At 61.9% G+C, this 22,017-nt stretch overlaps 4 protein-coding genes across 8 annotated transcripts; 2 read left to right on the top strand and 2 right to left on the bottom strand.

Annotated features, from left to right (window-relative positions):
* Nucleotides 1-716: 716 nt before the first annotated feature.
* LOC309442302 (protein farnesyltransferase subunit beta-like) lies at nt 717-4,828 on the top strand. 2 transcript variants are annotated; one of them, XM_082058048.1, is made up of 12 exons: nt 717-854; nt 1,659-1,723; nt 1,899-1,971; nt 2,215-2,306; nt 2,671-2,817; nt 2,920-3,003; nt 3,123-3,209; nt 3,284-3,413; nt 3,514-3,646; nt 3,905-4,016; nt 4,086-4,200; nt 4,292-4,828. In XM_082058048.1, the coding sequence occupies exons 1-12, from the start codon at nt 765-767 to the stop codon at nt 4,394-4,396; spliced, it is 1,233 nt and encodes a 410-aa protein (XP_081914174.1). In that variant the 5' UTR covers nt 717-764; the 3' UTR covers nt 4,397-4,828. The 2 variants fall into 2 exon arrangements, with proteins under 2 accessions (XP_081914174.1, XP_081914173.1); XM_082058047.1 differs by having other exon boundaries at nt 4,289-4,823.
* MAX (MYC associated factor X) lies at nt 4,822-7,630 on the bottom strand. Of its 3 annotated transcripts, XM_082058050.1 has the most exons (6): nt 7,520-7,570; nt 7,301-7,327; nt 6,346-6,453; nt 5,877-6,000; nt 5,566-5,790; nt 4,822-5,350 (listed from the first exon to the last, which is right to left on the bottom strand). In XM_082058050.1, the coding sequence occupies exons 1-5, from the start codon at nt 7,553-7,555 to the stop codon at nt 5,603-5,605; spliced, it is 483 nt and encodes a 160-aa protein (XP_081914176.1). In that variant the 5' UTR covers nt 7,556-7,570; the 3' UTR covers nt 4,822-5,350; nt 5,566-5,602. The 3 variants fall into 3 exon arrangements, with proteins under 3 accessions (XP_081914176.1, XP_081914177.1, XP_081914175.1); XM_082058051.1 differs by having other exon boundaries at nt 4,822-5,790; nt 5,877-6,007; nt 6,347-6,453; nt 7,520-7,630; XM_082058049.1 differs by having other exon boundaries at nt 4,822-5,790.
* An 885-nt stretch (nt 7,631-8,515) lies between these two features.
* Nucleotides 8,516-12,137, bottom strand: UNC93B1 (unc-93 homolog B1, TLR signaling regulator). Of its 2 annotated transcripts, XM_082059414.1 has the most exons (11): nt 11,813-12,137; nt 11,597-11,738; nt 11,356-11,509; nt 11,118-11,279; nt 10,925-11,054; nt 10,746-10,839; nt 10,542-10,666; nt 10,291-10,473; nt 9,937-10,210; nt 9,628-9,746; nt 8,516-9,507 (listed from the first exon to the last, which is right to left on the bottom strand). In XM_082059414.1, the coding sequence occupies exons 1-11, from the start codon at nt 11,894-11,896 to the stop codon at nt 9,241-9,243; spliced, it is 1,734 nt and encodes a 577-aa protein (XP_081915540.1). In that variant the 5' UTR covers nt 11,897-12,137; the 3' UTR covers nt 8,516-9,240. The 2 variants fall into 2 exon arrangements, with proteins under 2 accessions (XP_081915540.1, XP_081915541.1); XM_082059415.1 differs by lacking the exon at nt 11,597-11,738.
* Nucleotides 12,138-13,918: 1,781 nt separating this feature from the next.
* ALDH3B1 (aldehyde dehydrogenase 3 family member B1) lies at nt 13,919-21,616 on the top strand. The gene is made up of 11 exons (XM_082059422.1): nt 13,919-14,016; nt 14,451-14,653; nt 14,970-15,132; nt 17,776-17,886; nt 17,975-18,095; nt 18,214-18,299; nt 18,530-18,611; nt 18,884-19,270; nt 19,353-19,519; nt 19,702-19,801; nt 21,090-21,616. The coding sequence occupies exons 2-11, from the start codon at nt 14,499-14,501 to the stop codon at nt 21,281-21,283; spliced, it is 1,566 nt and encodes a 521-aa protein (XP_081915548.1). The 5' UTR covers nt 13,919-14,016; nt 14,451-14,498; the 3' UTR covers nt 21,284-21,616.
* Nucleotides 21,617-22,017: the final 401 nt, after the last annotated feature.

Genomic DNA, 22,017 nt, shown 5'->3' with positions numbered 1-22,017 from the left:
GAGGGAGTGGAGCATCTCCCGTGTGAGGAAAGGCTGAGGGAGCTGGGGCGCTGGAGCTTGGAGGAGACTGAGGGGTGACCTCATTAATGTTTACAGATATATAAAGGGTGAGTGTCAGGAGGATGGAGCCAGGCTCTTCTGGGTGACAGCCAATGGTAGGACAAGGGGCAATGGGTACAAACTGGAACCCGGGAGGTTCCACTTAAATATGAGAAGAAACTTGTTCCTGGTGAGGGTGGCAGAGCCTGGCCCAGGCTGCCCAGGGGGGTTGTGGAGTCTCCTTCTCTGCAGACATTCCAACCCGCCTGGACACCTTCCTGTGGAACCTCAGCTGGGTGTTCCTGCTCCATGGGGGGTTTGCACTGGATGAGCTTTCCAGGGCCCTTCAGCCCCTGACACCCGGGATGCTGTGACTGTGCGATGACGCCATGCACTGCACTGCACTGCACTGCACTGCACTGCACTGCACTGCACTGCACTGCACTGCACTGCACGATGCAGCGCCCCAGCCTGGCGATGCAACGCAGCGCAACAACGCGGCGCGATGACGCAACACAGCGCTGCAATGACGCAATAAACCAGGTGGCCCGCCATGACGTCACGGCGCGGTGACACGCACCCCAGCCGGCTCCCACCGCGCATGCGCGGCCGGGGCGGTGCCGTGGGCGGGGCTCTGACTAAACGGGGCGCGGCCGGGGGCGTGGCCCGGAGGGGCGTGGTCGCGTGTCCCCGCCCGGCCGCCGTCGCGCCGCTGCCCCCGCAGCATGGCGGGAGCCTCGTCCCCCCCCCGCGAGCAGGGCGGGCGGCGGCGGCTGCGGGACGACGGGCTGAGAACCGCCACCTCCGCCGAGCAGGTGCGGGGACGGGGGGCGCTGGGGCGGGGCTGCGAGATCCACCCTACCCCGCAACGCGGCTCCGGACACCGCGGGGTTCGGGGGGGGCACGCACCGGGCACGGCGGCTCCCGGGGGCCACCCGCGGGGGCTGTGACACGGGTCAGCCCCCGCCTCCCCGGGGGTTGGGGGGGTCCTGGGGGGCAGCCGGGGCGCCCCCCCGTCCCGGCCCGGCGGTGCTGACGCTCCCGGGGGGGCCGGGACCGGGTGAAAGGCGACGGCGGCGGTTCCCGCCCCGGGGGGGTCCCGGTAGGACACGGGGGACGGGGCTGTCCCTGTCACCCCTCCCGACACACCCCCGCCAGACCGGGGTGTTTCCTGGAGACCCGGGGGATGATCCCGGCTTGGGACGGCGCCAGCTGCGTTGTAAGCTCGAGTCTAAACTCGGGACGGTGGCACAAGTCCCGGGTTACCCAGCTGCACCGTCCCGGCCTTAGCGGGAGCGGGGGGGCCGCGGCGATTTCCCTGGGGTGTCCTGGGACAAACCAAACTCTGTCTTTAAAACCGCTGCTGCTCGAATCCTGCCTAATCCCGGGCCTAAGCTCCTGCTAAGCTGATCCCCAGGACCAAGTAGCTTTTGGTCGCTTTGGTTTTGCTGGAGAAGGTGATGAGCTGATGCCACCGGTAACCCCTGAGACGGGGCAGGAGCCCCCGAATCGAAGGTATCGGGGAGGGGACCATGTTGGGGACACTTTCCAGAGCTCACTGTGGCTTTTGTGTCCCCCCTGCCCTGCCCCACGTGTCCCCACGCTGTCACCTGAGGCAGACCAAGGTGGAAGAGATCGTGCAGGAGGTTTTTGATGCCTGCAAGACCAACCATCATGCCTCGCAGTAAGTTCCGTAATAGATAAATGAGTCCCCCCTCAAACCGGTGGCTGCGGCGGCTGCTGAGACCCAGAGCGGGGCACCGGCCCCCTCTCTCGGCCACCGCCCCTGAGCACGGTGACATCGGCCGGTGTCCCCTGTGGCACTTTCCCTGCGAGCCCCGTCCTGCCTGTCCTTCCAGGTTCGTCCTGCACCGGGATAAGCACTTCCACTACCTGAAGCGAGGCCTCCGGCAGCTCACCGAAGCCTACGAGGTACGCAGCGGTGCCGCCAGGGTTGTCACCGGACGTTTGCTGTCCCCAGTCTGTCACTATCAGCCCCAGGGGCAGACGCCTGGTGTCCCCTTGGGTTGTGCTTGTCCCTGTGTTGATGCTGCAGCAGCTCCGGGGGTTCTCCTGCCTGTACCCTCTCCTGCGAGAGCGCTGCCTGCTCCTGCCTGCACCCCAGGCCCCACGCCACCCCCTGGCCACCCTGACTGTCCCCTGGTGTCCCCGCAGTGTCTGGACGCCAGCCGGCCCTGGCTCTGCTACTGGATCCTGCACAGTTTGGAGCTGCTGGACGAACCCATTCCCCAGTCAGTTGCCTCTGAGTAAGTGACAACAGGGTGGCAAGAGCTGGGGGGGCCACAACAGCAGCCTGGGGACCCCCATCTTGGACCCGGTGGCCCCGTGGGCCACCCGCGTGATGCCGGAGGTGCCACGTCCCGCTGTCCCCGCGCTGGCGGCAGCAAAGGAGTGCTTTGTCAGTGCCATCAATGCCACCCATTCTTCTGGCCATGGCCTCGCGCTCCGGCGTCTTGTGATGGATGGAGATGGGGGAGAGAGAGAACCTTGACTTTGGGGGGAGACGGGGGGGTAACAGGGCTGGGCTGGCCCTGTTACACCCCACCAGGTGTTGCGGGTGAGGCTGGGGAGCCCCGAGCCCCTTCCCCACCTTCCCCCTGCCCCTCCCAGTGTCTGTCAGTTCCTGAGCCGCTGCCAGAGCCCCCAGGGCGGTTTTGGGGGGGGCCCCGGCCAGGACCCCCACCTCGCGCCCACCTACGCCGCTGTCAACGCACTCTGCATCATCGGCACCGAGGAGGCGTTCGGCGTCATCAACAGGTACGGCCGGCACCTGGGTGGCGTGGGGAGGTCTGGGTGGATGGCGTGGGGCTGGGGGGGCAAGGGTTGTGTCCCCCCCACGCAGCCCCCTGGCTTTTGCAGGAAGAAGCTGCTGGAGTATCTGCACTCACTGAAACAGCCCGATGGCTCCTTCCTCATGCACGTCGGCGGCGAGGTGGACGTCAGGTGGGTGAACGCTGGCACAGGGACACTTGGGTGTCACGGCGGGCAGCTGGTGATGTGCGGGGGACCCGGTGCCACGGTGGGGACCCGGTGCCGTGGTTCTGAGCACCCACCTCCCGCAGAAGTGCCTACTGCGCCGCCTCCGTGGCCTCGCTCACCAACGTCCTGACGCCCGCGCTCTTTGCCGGGACGGCCGAGTGGATTGCGAGGTGAGAGCCAGGGGACGTGGGGACAAGAGACAGTCCCTCATGTTGGTGCCATCCTGACCCCTGTGCCCGCGCAGGTGCCAGAACTGGGAGGGCGGCATCGGCGGGGTGCCGGGGATGGAGGCGCACGGCGGTTACACCTTCTGCGGCATGGCAGCGTTGGTCATCCTCAAACAGGAACATCTCCTGGATCTCCGGAGCTTGCTGGTGAGCGGCACCACGGCTCTCACTGGGTTTGGGGGGGGGGTCTTGGCCACAGGGGGTCCTCGTCCCTGCATTGCCACCCGCTCCTGTCCCTCCCGCACAGCGCTGGGTGACCCATCGGCAGATGCGCTTCGAGGGCGGCTTCCAGGGCCGCTGCAACAAGCTGGTGGACGGGTGTTACTCCTTCTGGCAAGCCGGGCTCCTGCCCCTGCTCCACCGCGCCCTCCACGCCAGGGGTGAGTCACACACCGGGGGTCCTGCCTGCCTCTGCCCCCCCAAAACAGCATCTCCAGGGAGGGGTGAAGGTGGTTTAGCGAGCCAACAAAGCGCAAAGTGACTGCGGCTCCTCATGTCGCTGTTCTCAGGGGGGTTTTGGCACTGAGGCTTAACTGGACACCTTGGTGGATCTCTAGGGGGTGTGGGAAGACCCCGGGGTGGGGGTTTCCACCTTCCCAGGGCCCCCCCCAGGCGTTTCACTGTCTCCCCCTCTCCAGGTGACACAGCACTCAGCATGACCCACTGGATGTTGGACCAGTCGGCGCTGCAGGAATACATCCTGCTGTGCTGCCAGTGCCCAGCCGGGGGGCTGCTCGACAAGCCGGGCAAGTGAGTACCAGCCTGGGGGGGCTGAGTGGTGCTCCAGACCCCCCCTCAGCCCCCCAATATCCCCCCAAGGTCCCGGGATTTCTACCACACCTGCTACTGCCTGAGCGGCTTGGCCATCGCCCAGCACTTCGGCAGCGGCGACCTCCACCATGAGGTGGTCCTGGGTGTCCCCGAGAACCGCCTGGTAGGTGTCACAAGCTGCCAGGGCTCAGCCCCTCCTCCACCTCACCAAAAAAAGGCATTTTTAACCTTTTTCTCCCCCACCCTAACAGCAGGCCACGCACCCCGTCTACAACATCGCCCCAGAGAAGGTGGTGAGAGCAGTGATGCATTTCTTGCAGCTGCCAGTGCCCAACCTGGAGCCAGCGGCTGCTGAGTAAGGGGGGGTCCTGCAGCCCCCCTGGACTTTGCGGAGTGACCCCCCAGCCCCTGGGTCGATGGGGAGGCCCCTGTGGCATCTCAGACGGGCAGAGCGAGGTCCTCAGGGTGCTAGCAATACCAAAAAGCGGCCCGGCCCGTGGCTGCCAGCGCCTGCTGTGCCCCCCCGAGCGCCTCGCCGACCCCCCCGGTGGGAGCTGAGGGGCCACGGGCCGCGGCGGAGCTTTTGGCATCAATAAAGCAGAACCGACAGCTGCCGTGTCCTGTGCGCGAGGAGCGCACATCGCTGCCACCGCCTCCGTGCCACCGCCGGCAGCCCTGGGGACGCAGGGCAGGAGGTGACACCGAGCACGGGCTGTTTTGGGGGCCGCCCTGGTGCCACCTCGCCCCCCTCATCCCACTCCAAGAACAGGCAGTTACCACGGGGAAGGATAAAATAAGCTTTTTTTTTGTTTTATTATTTATAGTCTTATAGTAAAGGGAAGCCTTAACTTGCAAGACAACTCTGGGCAGTATGTACAACATACCTTTAGATCCATGGAATGAATGGCATCAAAATGGGGAGGGGGGGGAATCACCTACGGGGCAGGGGGGGGACACTAGAGTTCAGAAAATGCCACGGAGGTGGGGAGGGGTCGGGGGGGCGAGGGAGGGAGGGAGGAGGGGGCAGGACCCACGCGCAGCCCACCCAGCCCGGCCCAGTGCTGCAGAGGGAGGGGTGCGGGCGCTGCCCCCCCGCCGGCTCTCGCAGGTGCTGGGGGCAGGTGGAATTGCACACGCAGAAAATAAATAGCGAGACCCCCCGTCAGGGCTTGTTGGGGGGGGGGGGTGGTATGCAGCTGCCCGCAGGGTCTGGCCTTTTGGGAGGGGGTCACAGGGGGGGCTGCTGGGCTCCTGTGCAGCCTCACCCTTCAACTCAGGACTGCCGTGGTCCCCGGGTATAAATAGAAATGCTCCTAAAAAATCAGAATAGAGGGAAGGGGGGCTCGCTAGTTGTGGGGGGTGGTGGCGGGGACATAGTGCGACCCCCCCCAAGTCTGTTGGGTGCTGCGAGGCCCCTGCCTGGCCGGCTTCCCCCGGGGCTGTGGGGGCTGGAGCGGGGAAAGGGGCCGGGGAGGGCTGGGAAGCTGCAGTCCGAGAGCCTCTACGAGAGAAGGAAGAGAGTCCTTACAGGCGGCCGAGAGCAGCAGGGGGGGCCCCGGGGGGGCCTAACTGGCCTCCATGCGCAGCTTCTTCCTGCTCTGTGGCTCGTCGGGTTCCGAATCGGAGCTGGAGTCGGAGCCGCCGTCGAAAGCGGAGATGGCGCTGCCCTTGGGGTTGGTGTAGAGGCTGTTGTCCGTCGCGGGGTAGTTGGCTTGGAGCTGGGCGCTCGACCGGGCCTTCTCCAGCGCGCGCACTGCAGGGCAGGGCCACCGCGTCACCCAGAGCTCTGCTGCGCATGTCACCCCCGCCCCAGGTCCCCTGAACGCCCCCCTCGCTCACCTTGCTGCTCCAGGAGAGCGTTTTGCCTTTTGAGGTCGTCAATGTCCTGCTGGTGCGTGTGGTTTTTCCGGCGCATGTACTGGATGTACTCTGTGGCTTTGTCCAGGATTTGGGCCCGGGATGCCTGTTGCAATAGTGGGATAAACAGCGAGATAAAGACCTTGCCTGGGGAAGAACAACGGCATTTTGGCTGCCCCGTCCCACCCGGATTTTGGTTACTCTGCTGTGCCGATGTTACCAGGGGAACTGAAACCCACCGGGGGTGCCTCTGGTGGGCCAGACCCTCGGCGGCTCCATGGAGGATCATTTTTGGACCCCGTTCACGGTGCTCGGCTTGGGCTGAGAGCACCAAAGCGTGCCCCGCAGTGGCATCCCAAAATGAGAAGCCACCACCAGGTCCAGGCTGCAGAAATCCCCGTCCAGGCTCCGTGCCACGGGCCGGGGCACCCACCACCCTCCATAAACTCACCTTCTCTCCCTGGAGGGAGGGGACGGAGTCCCGCAGGCTGTGGAAACTGTCCTTGATGTGGTCCCTGCGCTTGCGCTCCAGCGCGTTGTGATGAGCCCGTTTGTCGGCCTGCGAGGGAAGGGAGAGAAGAGTCAGAGGGGGTGGCACCCCGGAGGGAACCCTCACCCGCTCCCTTCACCCATAGGTGCTGCCCAGGGGGTCCCAAAAGGGAACGAGGTGCCCAGAGCTGGTGCAGGAGCTCGGCTGAACCCTCGCGGCTGCCGTTTCAGCACAGCAGCAGCACTGCGGCGTGGGAAGGAGGCGCCTCCTGATGCTTTCGGTTTCTTCCCTTCCTGCTGCCGGGGCAGCCGCGGGCCCCGCTAGGGAGGCAGAGCTGGGGAACGGGGCCCAGCGTCCTGTCCTGCACCCCCTGGGGTGTGGCCCCCCCAAAAACCAACCACAGGTCCGCCCATCCACCCTCTGCCAAGAGACACAGCCCCACATGTCAAACTCCCCGCATACACCCCCCCAAGAAACAGCTCCACAGATGCCCTGAAATGACACAACCTCCATGTCTCCTCCCCCAAAACAGATGCAGCCCCACACATAACCCCCCCAGACACCCCCACTTCCCCGCAAAAGCCCCAGCCCCACACTCCCCCTCCCCTAAAGAGCCCCAGCCCCACAGATCGCCGCCCAGAGACACAAGCCCCCCCGAAAACCTACAACTCCATTTCCCCCTTACAAGAGCCCCAGCCCCACGGGACACCCCCAAATCCCCAGCACCCCCAAGGAGCCCGAGGCCCACAGTTCCCCCCCAAAAGACATAAACCCCACATGTCCCCCTCAAAGCCGCAGCCCCACAGTGTGTCCCCACAAGTGACCCAGCCCCCAAGGGACAGAAGTGTACCCCCCCCCAAAAAAAGCCCACCCCCACCCCCCCTCGCCCCCACGTGTTCCCGTTCCCGGGACGTACCGCGGATTGAAACCTCGGCTGTTCCTCCTGAGGGGAGCCCGGGAAAGAGGAAGAGGAAGGTGAAGGGAACCGGGCCCATGAGGAGGAGGAGGAAGGAAACACGAACGAAACGTTACCCCCCCACCGCGCTGCCCCTTTCCCCCGGCGCTACGGGCAGCGGGTGGAGGTGTCGGGGAGGGCGGGGGGGGTGCGTGTGGCGGTGCCGGGGGTCGGACTCACGTCGCTCTCCACCTCGATGTCATCGTTGTCGCTCATCGCTCCCGGCCGGGTGAGCCGCGGGCCGCGCCGCCACAACAACAGCCCGCAGCGCGCATGCGCCGCCGGGCGGCACACGTGACATCACCCCCTCGCCTGCGCGGGGGATTGTGGGGGAGCGAGTCCGGGGAGGGAAGACGGGGAGGGAAAAAGCACAGGGCGGGGACTACAACTCCCGGCGTGCACCGCGCGGACGCGCGGTGCACGCCGGGAGTTGTAGTCCCCGCCCAGGGGGCCCCCGCTACTTGTTTCCCCTCTTGGAGGGCGGAGAGGCCGCGACGACGCGAAGGCGAAGTACGGGGGCAACGGGGGCGGTGAGGGGAGAGATTTTATTGAGCTGTAGGGTAGCAAAGGTTCCAGAAGGACAAGGAACTGTTGAGAGAGTCGAGCGCAGGGCGACGAAGATGCTGAATGGAGGGGAGCATCTCATGTGTGGGGAAAGGCTGAGGGAGCTGGGGTGCTGGAGCTTGAGGAGACTGAGGGGTGACATAATTAATGGTTACAAATATATAAAGGGAACCTGTGTAACCTCATCTGGGGGTTCCTGCTCCATGGGGGGATTGCTCTGGGTGAGCTTTCCAGGGCCCTTCCAACCCCTGATATTCTGGGATTCTGTGACGAGGGGGTCCGGGCTGCTTGGATGTGGTACCTCAGGGGGCTGTAATCTATAGGTAATTCTTTGGAAACTTAATTCCCAGCTCCAAGTCAAAAATACCTGGAATTATTAGAAAAGGAGGACAGAGTGAAGCAGAAAGAAACGGTGACTTCTTGTGTGGATCAGTGGTGTGGCCACAACAGTGTGAAGCTCTGGTTTCCCAGGTCAGAAAGAAGGTGAAGGTAGAAAAGAATAACAAACCAAAATAAAAGGTAGAAAAGAATAATGAAACATAGGGAATGGTTTCTGTTTAAAGCATGACTATTTACACTTGGACTTTTCTGTTTGAAAAAGACAAAAGTGACAATGTTTGGGAAGATGATTTAATTATATAAAATGGTGGCTTGTGAAGAGAAGGTAGGGAGCCCTCACTCACTTTTTCTAGTAGGTGGCACACAGGGGAAATCATGGACAGCAGGTTTAAAACAACCCAAAGGTAGTATTTTTTTCGGATGCTGCAGAACTATAGTATGGAGCTCACTGCTGCCAGAAATGTGGAAGTTAAAGCTACCATTACTTTCAAACAGGGGCTAAACTCAAGAGGGACGCAGTCATTGGCAGCCAGTAAATGGAATGGAATACAGTACCCTTTGGTTCAGGTTTTCCCTAACCAATGATTTACTGAAAACTCTGATTATATATCTAGAAGGATGGTGTTATACCTGACCTGTTCTTTATACTCTCTTCCTGACTGATCAGTCCTGCTCATTAGGATCAGAAGCGAATTCCAAAGAATTACCTGACCTCAGGGGCTGGGGGCTGCAGGCCGACCTGAGGGGCTGTGGGGCTGGCCTGGGGGATGCAAGCCTGGTCTGAGGGGCTGTGGGGCTGCCTGGGGTCTATAGGCCTGGCCTGAGGGGCTGTGGGCCTGGCTTGGGGGTCTGTGGGGCTTGTGGGTGGGTGGCTGCAAGCCCAGCCTGAGGGGAATCTGGAGGTTTGGGCCTGCTCAAGGGGTTTGGGTGGCTCCAGGGAGCGCTGTGGACCCCACTTCAGGTTCAGAGGGCGGGGGGGCGCTGTCTCTAGGCTGCCTCTAACCCAGCTGGTTCTCATCTTCCGGCAGCTCGTCCCTGCTGGCGGACTCCGTCGGCCGCTCGTCGTTGTCGTCGTTGCTGCCGTCGCTCTCCGAGCCGGTCTCGTCCGAGTCGTTCTCCTCCAAGTAGCAGTAGCCGTGCATCCTGAGGCGTGGGCGGGGGATGCGAGGCAGGCGATAGGCCACGTGCTGCGCCAGTTTGTGCTCCATCCAGAGATAAGCCCCCATTGCCACCGCCAGCGTTGCCAGCATGATGGAGAGCTTGGCCTGCAGGAAGACAGAATGGGGGAACGGCGTGACACTGCACCTCCCCTGAGCCTGGCAGGTCCCCAGGGTGACAGAGCCAGCCAGGGGACGCTGTGGGGACAGCCACCCACCCAGCCTTACCTTCATGGGCAGCTCTGACCACAAGTAGACGGTGAAGATGGCCAGGGCCTGCCACCAGTGGTAGATAGTGAAGATGAAGTCTTGGCGCTCCTTGTCCTCATACAACATGCCCAGGAGGACTGTGACAGAGGGGACCGGCCGTCAGCATCCCCCTCCCGTGCCGGTGTCCCCTCTTGTGGCACCGGTAGCAGGACCCAGCCGCGGTGGGTCTGTTCTGCCCATTGTCAGCAGGTCCGAGGAGCTGGGGATCACCAAGCTGTGATGCCAGGGGACAAGAGAAACTGTGACAGGGATGTTCTCGGGACTCACTGCTAATGCTGGTCTTGTTGAGGGCACTCCCCATGCCCCAGAGCACAGCTATGGTGTAGAGCAGAGGTGCCTGGACCACGAGCCGGGGTTCTGGTGCCCAGCAGAAGAGTGTCACCAGGAGGGCGGTGTGGATGAAGGCTCCGGCCAGCAGCGGGATCTGCCGCCGCAGGCACAGCATGCTGAGAGCCAGGCTGGAGCAAAGCGAGGCGGAGAAGCCGTAGGCCATGAGGAGATACGCCAACTTCTCCAGCCCCAGGGCGCACACGCCGTAGTTCTGCAGTTAGGACAAGCTCAGCATCACCCAGACGGGCTGTCCCCGCTCTGTCACCCCCCTACCCTCTCCCCGGGCCCTACCAGGGAGAAGCCAGTGCAGACAAAAAGCTCCTCGAAGCCACTGTAGATGAACAAGGGGAAGAGATGCCGCAGGCGATAGTCCCGCATGTGCTTGAACGGCAGCTGGAAGATGTTGCCCCAGCCGATGCTGCGCAGGTCAATCTCCTCCATGGGCTGATACGCCGAACCGCAGAGCACTAGGACCTGCCGCGCGGTCACCGGTGAGTCACTGCTGGTGTCACAGCGTGTCCCCCGCCCGCCCCAGTGCTCACCGTCAGCATGGCGAGGAAGGCGGCCGCCATCAGCGCGCTCTCCACGATGATGAGGTTGACGCTGCGGGGCAAGCTCTGCAGCACCGTGGTGTTGAAGCCAGACAGCGTGCCGTGGCTCAGCGTCCCTGCCAAGGAGACACACACACCGCGCTCAGTCCCGGTGCCACCGCGCTGTCCCACGCCGCCGCGCCATCCCGCGCTCACCGCAGTGCTTGATGTTGTAGAGCGTGTGGTTGAGCTGGTACAGGTAGTTGTTGAGGAAGAAGAGCATCGGCATCTGAGCGCAGACGAAGCTGAGCTGCAAGGTGGATAAGAGGGGGTGCTCAGCACTGGGCTTCCCGGTGTGGCCCCCAGCCTGTGCCATGGTTTCCGCTGGTGCTCACATGGAAGAAGCCATAGAACACGGTCTGGAAGACGATGATGTAAGTGTTGCAGGCTCCCCGTGGCGGCCGCTGCTGCTCCTGCACGTGCTCCTCCTTGTAGTTGACGTACTCGTAGTACTTCTGTGCCATCCTGCGCGGCACAGCGGGTCAGCCGGAGCCCCCAGCCTCCCCGTCCGCCCCCCCAGGTGCTTACCGCATGATGTAGTTGCCCATGGAAGCCCAGAGGGGCACGATGGCCACCCCGATGGCCACGGCAGAGGGCACCAGCGTGTAGTAGCGCTCCCAGTAGTTACTAGAGACGAAGAGGGCGTAGATCCCCACCGCCAGGAACATGGCCCACTTGGTGCCAAAAAACCTGCAAGGGCGAGGAGGGGAAAGTGTGGGTGCCTGTGCTGGGGGGCTGGTGGGGGCACGTGGGGTGTCGCACGTACCGGATGAGGACAGGGGTGTAGAGCAATGCGGCGATGGGAGTGACATTGATGCCCATCAGCACCTTACGGTCGATGTCCTCCAGCTGGATGTTGCTGTATTTCACCTCCCGGTATGTCTCGTCATAGTGCAGGATCAGCTGCATCTGCAGGAGGCCTGGGGGGGCGTCCCGGGGCTGTCACCCCCCACCCTGAGCCCCCCATGCCACAGCAGGGGTGTCCCCAGGGTGGGGACAGGGCGTACCCAGGTAGACCCCGTAGGTGAGCATGCCAGCCAGGCTGGCGGCCACCACGTTCTTCACGACGCCCAGGCGCTTGCGGCGGAAATATTTCTGCTCCTCCTCCTCCTCATTGTAGTCGGACTGAGCCCCCACAAAGTCATCCAGCTGCGGGGGAACCCCACTCAGCCCTGGGAACGGCCACCGCGGTTCCAGCCCCCACGGGTGTCCCCTGGTCTCACCTGTGCCTCTGTCCCCTCAGCTCCCAGCCTGTCACCCGCCGCTGCCTTGGCCGCGTCCTGGAGGTAGTTGGGGTCTTTCTCCATCTCTGCCCCTAGCGTGGGGGGCCTGGATGGTGGCAGGGGTTGGGGGGACCCTGTTTGCGCCCCCAAAATGCTGCGCCCATGTGTCTTGTGCCCTCAGAGCTGCCCCCCAGCACCGTCAGACCCTGCACCCCTACACCTTGCACTCTGCACCCCCGCACGGTGCACCCATGTGCTTTGCACCCCCCACCAGCACCCAGCACCCAACACCGGCACCCAGCACCCCTGGACCTTGCACCCCCACACCCGGATCCGGCCCGGGGCGGGCGCCGCTTCCTCTTTCGGACGAGGGAGGCAGAACGACGAGATTTAAAGGAGCCGCTCCCGCACCGCCCCCTCCATGTCCCGCACGCCGCCGGGGTCCCGCATCCCCTGTGTCCCGCACCCCTGGGTCCCGGTTCCCACCCATCTGTGCTGCTGCTGCTGCCTCCTGCCTGCACCCCCGGTGCTCGCCCTGTGCCCATCCTCAGCACCCTGACCCCGCCACAGAGCACCCTGACCCCCCCACAGAGCACCCATAGCACCCCAAACTGCACAGAGCCCTGATCCCCTCCCCAGCACCCTGACCCCCCCATGAACAGCACCCATTGCACCCCAAACTGCACAGCACCCCCCAAGTCCTCCTGCACATCACCCATCGCAACCCCCCCTTGCACAGTACCCACCCCAACTCGCACAGGTCCCATCCCACCCCCTGCCCAGCACCACTGTCCCCCCCAGCACCCCAAATCTCCCACCAGCCCCCAGCGCTGCTCCGCAGGTGCTGCCAGCTCGGGGTGCCCTGCAGTGCCAAGTGCCGGGTGCGGGCCCCAGGCTCTGCCGCTCTCGCTTCCCCTTCCCGGCCTGGGGGATGTGACGGGGTGTCTGGGTGGGGGGAACACCCTGCTTTGGGGGTGCAGGGCAGGTTTGGGGGGTGATGAAGCATCCGCCTGTCCCCATGTCACCAAAATGTGGGGCCAGAAGGGTGCCTGGGCAGGTAGCGATGCCGGGTTGCCCGCAGCTGCGTGGTGCCAGTGCCACAGGGCAGGGTGGGGGCACCTCGGGGTGCGGTGGGGAGGCTGAAATCTCTGTCATGGGGAGCCAGGGCAGGATCCGGCCCAGCCGGTACCGGGGGATTCTTGAGATGTGCTCGGGGAAGGTGCTGAGGTTGTGAGTCCTGCGGGATGGGGGACAAGGGGGGACAACCCCTGTGGGTCCTTGGGAGCTGCCAGGGACAACATGTGTGCTGGGACCCCCTTGCTCTGGGGTTGTCTCCCACCCCAGGGGCAATGCGGAGCATCTTCTCCCCAGACACATCCCAAATTGGGACCTGGCACCCCCCAGGCGCCCACTCCATGTACTGATGCTCTGCTGTCCCTTGGGGACATGTGCCTGCTGGGGGCTGCTTGGGGACACATGTGCCACTCTCAAAGCTGGATCTGGCTCCTGGGGCTGCCACGGGCACCACAGCCAAATTCACGGTGCCAAATTGGGGTGCTGCCCGGGGGGAAACCTTTCCCCCTCCCTGGGGGGCTGCTGTGGGGTCCCCAGGGAGTGTGGCTGTAGGGGCTGAGTCCAGGGGACGGTGACGGGGCGTCTTGGGCAGGGTGCTGCCCTTCCTGTTGACGAAGGGGGTTAATTAGAACCGGCCAGGGGAGCCAGAGTTTGGGGAGCTGGCGAGGGCTGCAGTGCCAGAGGAACTGGTGCCAGTGGGTGGGGGGGTGACTTGGGGTTGTCTGTGGGGTCCCTATGGGTCAGGGTGGCCCTGGGGACAGGGTGAGGGGTGTGTGTGGGGTTCTCTATGGGTCAGGGTGGCCCTGGGGACAGGGTGAGGGGTGTGCGGGAGTCCCTAGGGGTCAAGGTGGCCCTGGGGACAGGGTGAGGGGTGTCTGGGTGTCCCTGTGGGTCAGGGTTCACGGTGGTGGTTTGGTGGCCATGGGAGGTCCCCGGTGCCACCGACTCATGGGGGAGGTTCCATCCCCGACCGCGTCCCCACTGCCAGCCCCATGGAGGCGGGACAAGCTCCTGCCCGCCCCTGCCCATGGGGCACGGCCACCAGCCCCACAGCATTTAGGAGGGACACCCTGACCCTCGGCAGCACCAGCTGGGCCTCGCGCTCCTCTCACCACCACTCAGCCCCACAGGTAGGTCCCAGCGACCAGACTTATCCTCACAGCCACACTCTGGCAGCCCCACGCAGCGGGAGGCTGTGGGGCACTGGGCACCCCATGGCGGGGTTCCCTTCAGGAAGGGATCCCCGGGATCAGCCTGGGATGCTGCCCTACACCATGGTCCTTGGGGACTCCAGGGGTGACCCTGGGATGCTGCCCCACGGCCAGGGACTTGTTTCAGTTCTGGGAATTCCAAGCATCCCCCTCCGGGCGCACCGGGGCCTGGGGCAACTGCACCGGGGCTGAGTCACCCCCGGTCAGGACAGCCCGGAGCTTCCAACCACCACTCAAAGACACCGCGGGCTCGGGGACGGATGTTCTGCTCTGGGGTGACACCTCTTGGGATGGATCCCTGGCATCTCCAGCGCTTCCAGCTCCACCACCCACCGTCCCGTGTCTTTCACCAGGGCCACCGCGTTCTCCGCAGGACCAGCAGCTCCTACTCACAGCTCGGCATGTACCAGTCCCTCGAGCCCTCCGGGCTGCCGCCCACGGGCTGCGGCCAGTGCAACGTTGTGGGGAGCGATGCTGGGAAAGCCGCCAGTGGCAGCACAGGCAGCGCAGACAGTGCAGGCAGCGGGAAGGGGCCGACGAGCGGCAGTGCCAGCAGGTGAGAGTGAGGGGCGGAAGGGAGATGGGGTGCTTGCGTGTGGGACAAGTTTGGAGGTCTGTGGGCCACCATCCAGCATTGCGGCCCAAGGGAGGGGACAAGGGACGGTCAGGAACAGTGGCATGTAGGAGACAGGACCCTTTGTTCCCAGCAGCAAGGGGAAGACCCAGGTGTCCCCAGGGACTCTGGGACTCCAGTTTGATGCTGGGCTGGGGTGACACTAGGCTGGGGTGATGTGGAGCTCCTCTGCATCGTCACTGGGAGTGTGAGAGGCTGGGTCTGAGCTGGGATCCCTCTGATGTCCCCGTCCCTGCAGCGAGAACCCCTATGCGGGGCTGGTGAGCCACCTGCGGGCAGCCTGGCTCTCGGGGAAGACGCGGCCCTTGGAGTATCGCACGGCCCAGCTGGAGGCCCTGGGACGCTTCCTGGATGAGAAGAAGCAGGAGATCCTGGAGGCCACCGCCTTGGACATGGGCAAGGTGAGAGGCAGGGCCAGGTCACATTTCTGGGGCTCTGCAGACCCCCTTGTCTGGGTCTTGCACCCTGCTGGGTGCCACCAACCCTGTCCCCATTGCCCTTAAACTGAGCAAAGCTCCTGTTGGCCACTGCAAGGTGGGAACTTGTCACCAAGTGTCACCTGCCACATCCACCCTACACATCAACTCCCCGGTGGCTTCGCAGGACCTCCGCCCAGGGTGGCAGCCCTGGGGTGCTCCTCGCCAGCCTGCTCACACTGGGGGTTTACTGGCATTGTGCAACCTGCTCACTTTGCACATTCCTCCCAGGGCTGCTCAGGGCCAAGGTGGTGACACAGGTGGGGACCTGGATGTGACTCTGGGTGTTGTGGCATGTCAGGAGCCACTGGGTGGTCTGTTGAGGAAGCAGGAGCGTCCTCACCATGTTTAGCTGTCTTTTTCTCTTCTTTTTCCTCCTTCCCCTTCCCCTTCTTCCTTCTTCCTCCTTTCTTCTTTCTCCTTATTTTGCTTCAGGACCCTTTTCTCCCTCTTTTTCTCCCTCTCTACCGTGTGCCACAGCCCAACAGGCCGCGCTTTGCTCAGGTGGCATCAGGAATCGTTTTTGGAGAGCTGGCATGTCCTGGTGCCACATAACTGGTTTTATCTGGTAGTGGAAGCGCTCAGAGCCAAAGGACTCGTGTCCGTGGGTGTATCAGCACATCAGCCGTGCCATGACATCTTCCTAGGCTAGTAATTGCCTTGTTTGTTTGAGGTGAGCGCCTTCTCCTTCAGCCAGGCCTTGATAGGCATCAGTGCTCCAAGTGCGTCCTTCATGTCTGCTAATTGTAGGTAATTAGAGCCGGTTGTCTAGTAATAAGATTGTTATGCAGTCGGGGCTTCATAGTTCGATGGGCAGTTCATCCGGTGTTACGTACCGAGGTTGCACATCATCTCCAGCGATGCCGGTTCCTCTCTGGAGGAACTGGGATGACATCAGACTTAATGTCCCACCTTCCAGCCTTTGTGTGCCGTCAAAACCCTTAATGGCTCGTCTTCATCAGTAATTTCATCATCCTCCTCATGATGCAACTGTCATCCTGGGCTGAGAGCGGCTCCGTTGCTTCACCAGACATTGCACATGTCCTCATGTCGAGGAGCAGCTTGGTCTGGCAGTGATGTGTCCAGGCGTTGGGGACCTGAAGGTCTCTGGAGTGGGGCTTGGTGGTAGAACATGAGAAGTTGCCACCTGGGAGTCAGCAACCAGAATTTCCAGGTGCAAAGCGACGTTTTGCTGCGGCGATGGGGGACGGCTCCAACCCAGGGATGGTTTTGGGTTGGAGGAATCCAAAGGATATCGGAGTAGAGGGTTTTTGCAACCACTGCGCTTTGCAAAGGCGGCTTCACAGTGTGGGAGTCACTTTAGAGCCCAAGTGTGATGGGAGCGGCTGAGGGACCTGAGGGTTCACCTGGAGAACTGGAGCTGAGGGGAGACCTTCTGATCTCTGAACTGCCTGAAAGGAGCTTGGAGCCAAGGGGGAGGTCGGGCTCTGCTCCCCAGGAACAAGCGCCAGGAGCAGAGGAAACGGCCTCAAGTTGCACCAGGGGAGGTTGAGGTTGGATCTGGGGAACAATTCCTTCCCCAAAGGGCTGTGGGGCATTGAACAGGCTGCCCAGGGCAGTGCTGGAGTCACCATCCCTGGAGGGTTGGACAGACGGACATGAGGTTCTCAGGACATGGGGCAGTGCCAGGGGTGGGGGAACGGTTGGACTCAATGATCTTGAGGGGCTTTTCTACCCAAAATGATTCGCTGAGCCTGTGATTCACGGCTGTGGTTTTGCAGCAGAGAGGACCCCCTGCCTGCAGGTGATACCTTGATCCCGGCTCTGATGTCCCACCATTGCTTCCCAGTCACTGTCTGTTTAGTCCTTGCATTGTTGGGACAGTTTATCGTGCAGAAACCTGTTGGGTTTGTTTAATTCCCTGACCGGGGTTGTCTCACCCAACCTGCCGAGGCCCTGGCGCTGCGCTGGGTTCTGTCTGGACTGGGAGGCTGGTTCTGCCAAGCTCCATCACGAGATGTTTAATTAAGCATTTGCTCTTCTTCCCATTTCTCTTGGAACAAAGCAAGGTCCTAACTTCAGCTTTCATGCACGAGCTGTGGGAGGGAGCTCAGGGCTTTGCTGCCAGCTCATGTCCCCAGGTGGTGGGGACACAAACACAAGAGCGCTGTCCCAGTGCAGCTCAGCGGCTCTGGCGCTGGTACCAGCTCCTCTGGAGCTCTGGTGACACTGCTCAGTGTCCCTTGGGCTCAGGGTGCTGTTACCAGGGGAGCAGTTCGCAGATGGTGAGCTCAAGAGCTGTTAAATATTGTGAAGATCATAGAATTATAGAATCAGAATAGTTTGGGTTGGAAGGGACCCTCGAAGCTCATCTAGTCCCACCCATGATGTTCAATATTGTTTTTTTTCCTCTGGCCAAATACTTATTTTCATAAAATTTCCAGGACTCTTATACTCCCCGGGGGTTGCAGGAGGTGAGAGAAATTTCTGCTTCGTAATTTTTTACTTAATAACTTCTCCTGCCCTTTGTGGGCAGAGGAGAGGGGAGATGTCCCCTGCGGATGGGGGTCGGGGTGGGGACGGTGCTTATGTGACTTCTGTCCCCAGCCGTCCACCGAGGCTTATTTCACCGAGATCCTCCTGTGCAAGAACGAGCTCAACGACACCCTGAACAACTTGTGTCGCTGGATGAAGGACGAGCACGTGGACAAGAACCTGGTAAGGGAGAAGCTCTGGGCTGAGCTGGGGCTGAACAAAGTGGGAGGAATTGCTGGGGACGTCGCTGAGATGGTGGCCTTTCTCGCAGGTGACACAGCTGGACTCGGCCTTCATCCGCAAGGACCCCTATGGGGTCGTACTTATCATCGCGCCCTGGAACTACCCCATCCACCTCTTCCTGGTGCCCCTCATCGGGGCCATTGCGGCTGGTGAGTCAAACCTGTCCCTTGTCCCCTGTCCCTGAGGCACCTTGTCCCTGTGCTGGGGTGTGAGAAGGGCTGGCTGTCCCCATGTCACTGCTCTGACGTCCTGTCTGTCTCTCCCCAGGTAACTGTGTCATCATTAAACCCTCGGAGATCGCCAAGAACACTGAGAAACTTGTTGCCGAAACGCTGACTTGCTACCTGGACAGTGTAAGAAGCTTTCCCTGTCCTCGTCCTTTCTCTGTCCCAGGGCCACGGTGTTCCCAGCCCTGTCCCGCACACACCAGTGTCACACCATCCCTGGTCCCAGGTGCCACTGTCTGTCCTTCCTCCACGCTCAGCTGTTGTCCACACGTCCAGCAGCCCAGGATGCTGTTGGTGGGGACAGGGACAGAGTGACCTGGGGCAGATGGTGACACTGGGGGACTCTTACATTGCAGGACTGCTTTGCCGTGGTGACTGCCGGCGTGGAGGAGACCACCAAGCTGCTGGAGAACAAGTTTGACTACATCTTCTTCACCGGTACGTCCTGCGGGCCTGGGTTTTGTGCCATGAGGAGGTGGGATCCCCTCGTGTCACCCCACTGTGACTTACCCTGCCCAAGGTGTGACACAGGGCAGCCTGCCCGCAAGCAGAACCCTTTCCCCGCCCTCTGAGAATGCAGACCTTGGGTTGGGGACTTGCTGTCGGGATCTCTTGGAGGATCTGGGATGTATCTGTGGGTCTGGTGGCTCCCCAGAGTGCCAGACCCATGGTGGGATTCTCCCTGTGATGCGTCTTCTCCCGGCCCGCAGGCAGTCCCACCGTGGGACGGATCATCATGGAAGCCGCTGCCAAGCACCTGACGCCGGTGACGCTGGAACTGGGGGGCAAGAACCCCTGCTACGTGTCCGACAACTGCGACGTGCAGAACGTGGCCCGGCGGGTGGCCTGGGGCCGCTTCTTCAACGCGGGGCAGACGTGCCTGGCCCCCGACTACCTGCTCTGCACCCTGGAGATGCAGGAGAAACTGATGCCTGCCCTGCGTGCGGCCATCGTGGAGTTTTTCGGCTCCAACCCCAAGGAATCCCCCGATTTCGGCCGCATCGTGGGGGACAAGCAGTTCCGCCGCATCCAGGCGCTGCTGCGCAGCGGGCGCGTGGCCATTGGGGGACAGACGGACGAGAAGGAGCGTTACATCGGTGAGGACGTGGGTTTCGGGGGTTAGTGGGATGGCCTGTGCCTGTGCAGCGGGTGGTTTGTCACTGTAACTGTTCCCCGCAGCCCCCACGGTGCTGGCGGACGTGCTGCCGTCCGACCCCGCCATGCAGGAGGAGATTTTCGGGCCCATCCTGCCCATCGTCGTTGTGGCCAACATGGACGAAGCCATCGACTTCATCAACGCGCGGCCGCGGCCGTTGGCCATCTACGCCTTCTCCTGTGACTGCAAGGTGAGGGGGGGAGGGAACACGAGCGGGGACAGGGAAATGGGGCGGTGAGGTTGGTGCCCCCCTCACCAACACCCCACGGAACGCTCTGGAAGGGTCTTTTGAGTCGGGTGACGGGTGAGTTGGGTGACGTTTGACGAGTCAGGCTGCGAGACCCACGTCCACGTCCTCTGCTTCCCTCGCAGGTGGTGAACCAGGTCCTGGAGCGGACGAGCAGCGGCGGCTTCTGCGGCAACGACACCCTGATGCACGTGACGCTGAGCTCGCTGCCTTTTGGTGGGATCGGTAGGTCCAAATCCCCCAAACCTGCCCCGTCCCTGGCCACAGTGTTCCCTGCAAATATTTCATATAAAAGGCAGGGAAATCTGTGCCACTTGGTGGTTTCCCTGGTATTTGTGAGCACCGTGGGTGAATTTTGTGGCAGGGTTGGGCTCCTGCCTGGCTGAGGTTTGCCTGGGAGCTCGTCCAGCGCTGCTCCCTTTGGTCTGTCCCTCACTCATCCGACGCCTTGTCCCTCTTGGGCAGGCGAGATTCCTCCTCATGGTGCTGGGTAGGAGCAGGCCGTACATTCATTCTGCTTTTTAGGATTAAATAGTAGGAGCAAAACCCTAAAAAATATCTGGAGAACCTGCTTATGGTCACTTGGAGATCCTCCGGGGCAAAACCAAAGAGTTTCTGCTCTCCAAGAGCAAAAAATACTGTTTTCTCAAGTGAAAAGCAAGGTCTGCCCAGCCCTGGGCTCTGGTTGTGGCGTTTTGCAGGGAAGGGCACATGAATACAGGAAACCTCTGAGGATATTTCCCCCAAATACTTTCCCAATCTCCTTGTCTCTTTCCCAGAATATTCTCTGGGGAAAAATATCTTGGTTTTATGCTGCACGTGCTCAGCATCTCTGTCGGGGCTGAGGGCTGATTCAGACATAATGGGACAGACACTGCGACAGCAAAGCGCAATTTATTCCTCACCTGACTGTGGCTCAGGGAACAATTCTTTGTGGTTCCCATCCTGTAACTTATCTTTATGGAAATGATGCAGACAAACCGCCTCAAATTATCAGGTGAAGCTGTTTTATAGCAGCCCCGGTCAGGTGAAGGTCAAGTCATCGTGGTGAGATGGAATTTGCCAAAGCTTCCGCGGTAGCTCGCATGTGAAGTCACCGAGATATTAACCACCGTGTGCCACCTCAGGAGTCACAAGAACCGGTGTTACCAACGTGGCTCCGTATTTTTAGGAGCTCCAGGAAGACGCTGAGCTTCGTAGGGGCCACGCTGGGAACTCCTAAGAGATATGGTAGAGCAGCATTGAGGTTAAAAAGGGAAATTGAGCCTTGTAGGTGCAGCAAAGCTGATGTAGATAATACAAGAAAGATGCACTCAGGGCTCTGAGCAGTGAAAGGATTTGCTGGACATAGAGCTGGAAAGGACGCGGGGAAGGGTGAGAGCTCCTCCACCAGATCCACATTACCCCGCAGCAGGAGCATTTGCATGAAAAAACCCAGTAAAAAAGTTTATTTTGCGGTGTTGACGAGCAGCAGAGTCCCGCAGCGAGTTCACACCCGTGCTGTGCCCTGCAGGAAACAGCGGTTTGGGGAAATACCACGGGAAATTCACCTTTGACACCTTCACGCACCAGCGCGGCTGCCTGCACCGCAACATGGGCCTGGAGCCCCTCAACTCGGTGCGCTACCCCCCGTACACCCCGCAGAAGCAGGGGCTGATGACGGCCACCCTGGAGATCAAGCGCAAGGGCATGTGCACCCTGCTCTGAGCCTGCTCGCGGACCACGCGGGGACTGGGACCCCCGCGGACCAAAGTCCACCCTGTTCCCTTGTTTCCTGAGCTGGAAGGAACCCAGCCGAGTTGGGTCTTGATTTGGAAGGACGTCTCCTCCGCGCTCGCTCCTCCCGCTCCAGACTGTTTGTCAGGACACATCGGGAAGGGCCAAAAGTTATTTTTCTCTCAGAGGAGCAGCCCAGGCCCAGCAGTAGCCCTGTCTCTCGTTAGATTTCTTCTGGATGAACCTTGTTCTCTCTCCTTGGTGCCGCTGTCGCTTTCTCCTCCGCGTAACCTGCTTGTAGTAAAGCCTTTGCATGGAGCTCTCCTGCCTGGCTCTGCCGCCGTCGCCCCATTTTGGGGGGTCCAGACCCCAGGGGGTGGGTGTCCAGACCCACAGTGTCCCCATCCCTCACACTGTCACCCTCAGCCACCCCCTTAGGATCATGTCCACTTCGGTCACCCCATGCCTGGCGGCAGCGTGGTGCCCCGGGCTGGATTTGGGGTGAGTTTTGTGAGTTTTGGGCTGGAGCAGAGCCAGCGGTGAGGCAGGAGGTGGCTGTAGGGGAGCGGGACAGCTCAGCTGCCCGCCCGGAGCTCAGCAGGGCGCCGGGCTGCTGGCCGGAACCCCGTTAGCTGCAGCGGGGGAACGTGCGGTTCGTCCCCCAGGGCCAACCACGCACCCCGGGTACAGTTCCGAACCCGGGCCCGGCGCCTCCGCGTCTGCCG

This window comes from Streptopelia decaocto (assembly GCF_964273445.1).
Source record: "Streptopelia decaocto genome assembly, chromosome: 7".
NCBI classification, from domain to species: domain Eukaryota; kingdom Metazoa; phylum Chordata; class Aves; order Columbiformes; family Columbidae; genus Streptopelia; species Streptopelia decaocto.
The sequence above is the reverse complement of the archived record's forward strand: the minus strand, read 5'-3'. Positions and strand labels throughout refer to the sequence as shown.

Bases quoted from the DNA above. Each gene is read 5' to 3' on its own strand.
- LOC309442302 (XM_082058047.1), top strand. From the start codon at position 765: ATGGCGGGAGCCTCGTCCCCCCCCCGCGAGCAGGGCGGGCGGCGGCGG. The intron at 3,414-3,513 runs GTGAGCGGCACC...CCTCCCGCACAG, and splicing joins TGGATCTCCGGAGCTTGCTG to CGCTGGGTGACCCATCGGCA. The intron at 4,017-4,085 runs GTGAGTACCAGC...TATCCCCCCAAG, and splicing joins CTGCTCGACAAGCCGGGCAA to GTCCCGGGATTTCTACCACA.
- MAX (XM_082058051.1), bottom strand. From the start codon at position 7,555: ATGAGCGACAACGATGACATCGAGGTGGAGAGCGAC. The intron at 6,008-6,346 runs GGTGAGTTTATG...TATCCCACTATT, and splicing joins CCCTCCCTCCAGGGAGAGAA to GCAACAGGCATCCCGGGCCC. The intron at 5,791-5,876 runs GTGAGCGAGGGG...CCTGCCCTGCAG, and splicing joins CGCTCTCCTGGAGCAGCAAG to TGCGCGCGCTGGAGAAGGCC.
- UNC93B1 (XM_082059414.1), bottom strand. From the start codon at position 11,896: ATGGAGAAAGACCCCAACTACCTCCAGGACGCGGCCAAGGCAGCGGCG. The intron at 10,667-10,745 runs GTGAGCGCGGGA...TCTCCTTGGCAG, and splicing joins CTACAACATCAAGCACTGCG to GGACGCTGAGCCACGGCACG. The intron at 9,747-9,936 runs GTGAGTCCCGAG...CCTCTGTCACAG, and splicing joins CAACAAGACCAGCATTAGCA to TCCTCCTGGGCATGTTGTAT.
- ALDH3B1 (XM_082059422.1), top strand. From the start codon at position 14,499: ATGTACCAGTCCCTCGAGCCCTCCGGGCTGCCGCCCACGGGCTGCGGC. The intron at 17,887-17,974 runs GTAAGGGAGAAG...CCTTTCTCGCAG, and splicing joins AGCACGTGGACAAGAACCTG to GTGACACAGCTGGACTCGGC. The intron at 19,520-19,701 runs GTGAGGGGGGGA...CTTCCCTCGCAG, and splicing joins CCTTCTCCTGTGACTGCAAG to GTGGTGAACCAGGTCCTGGA.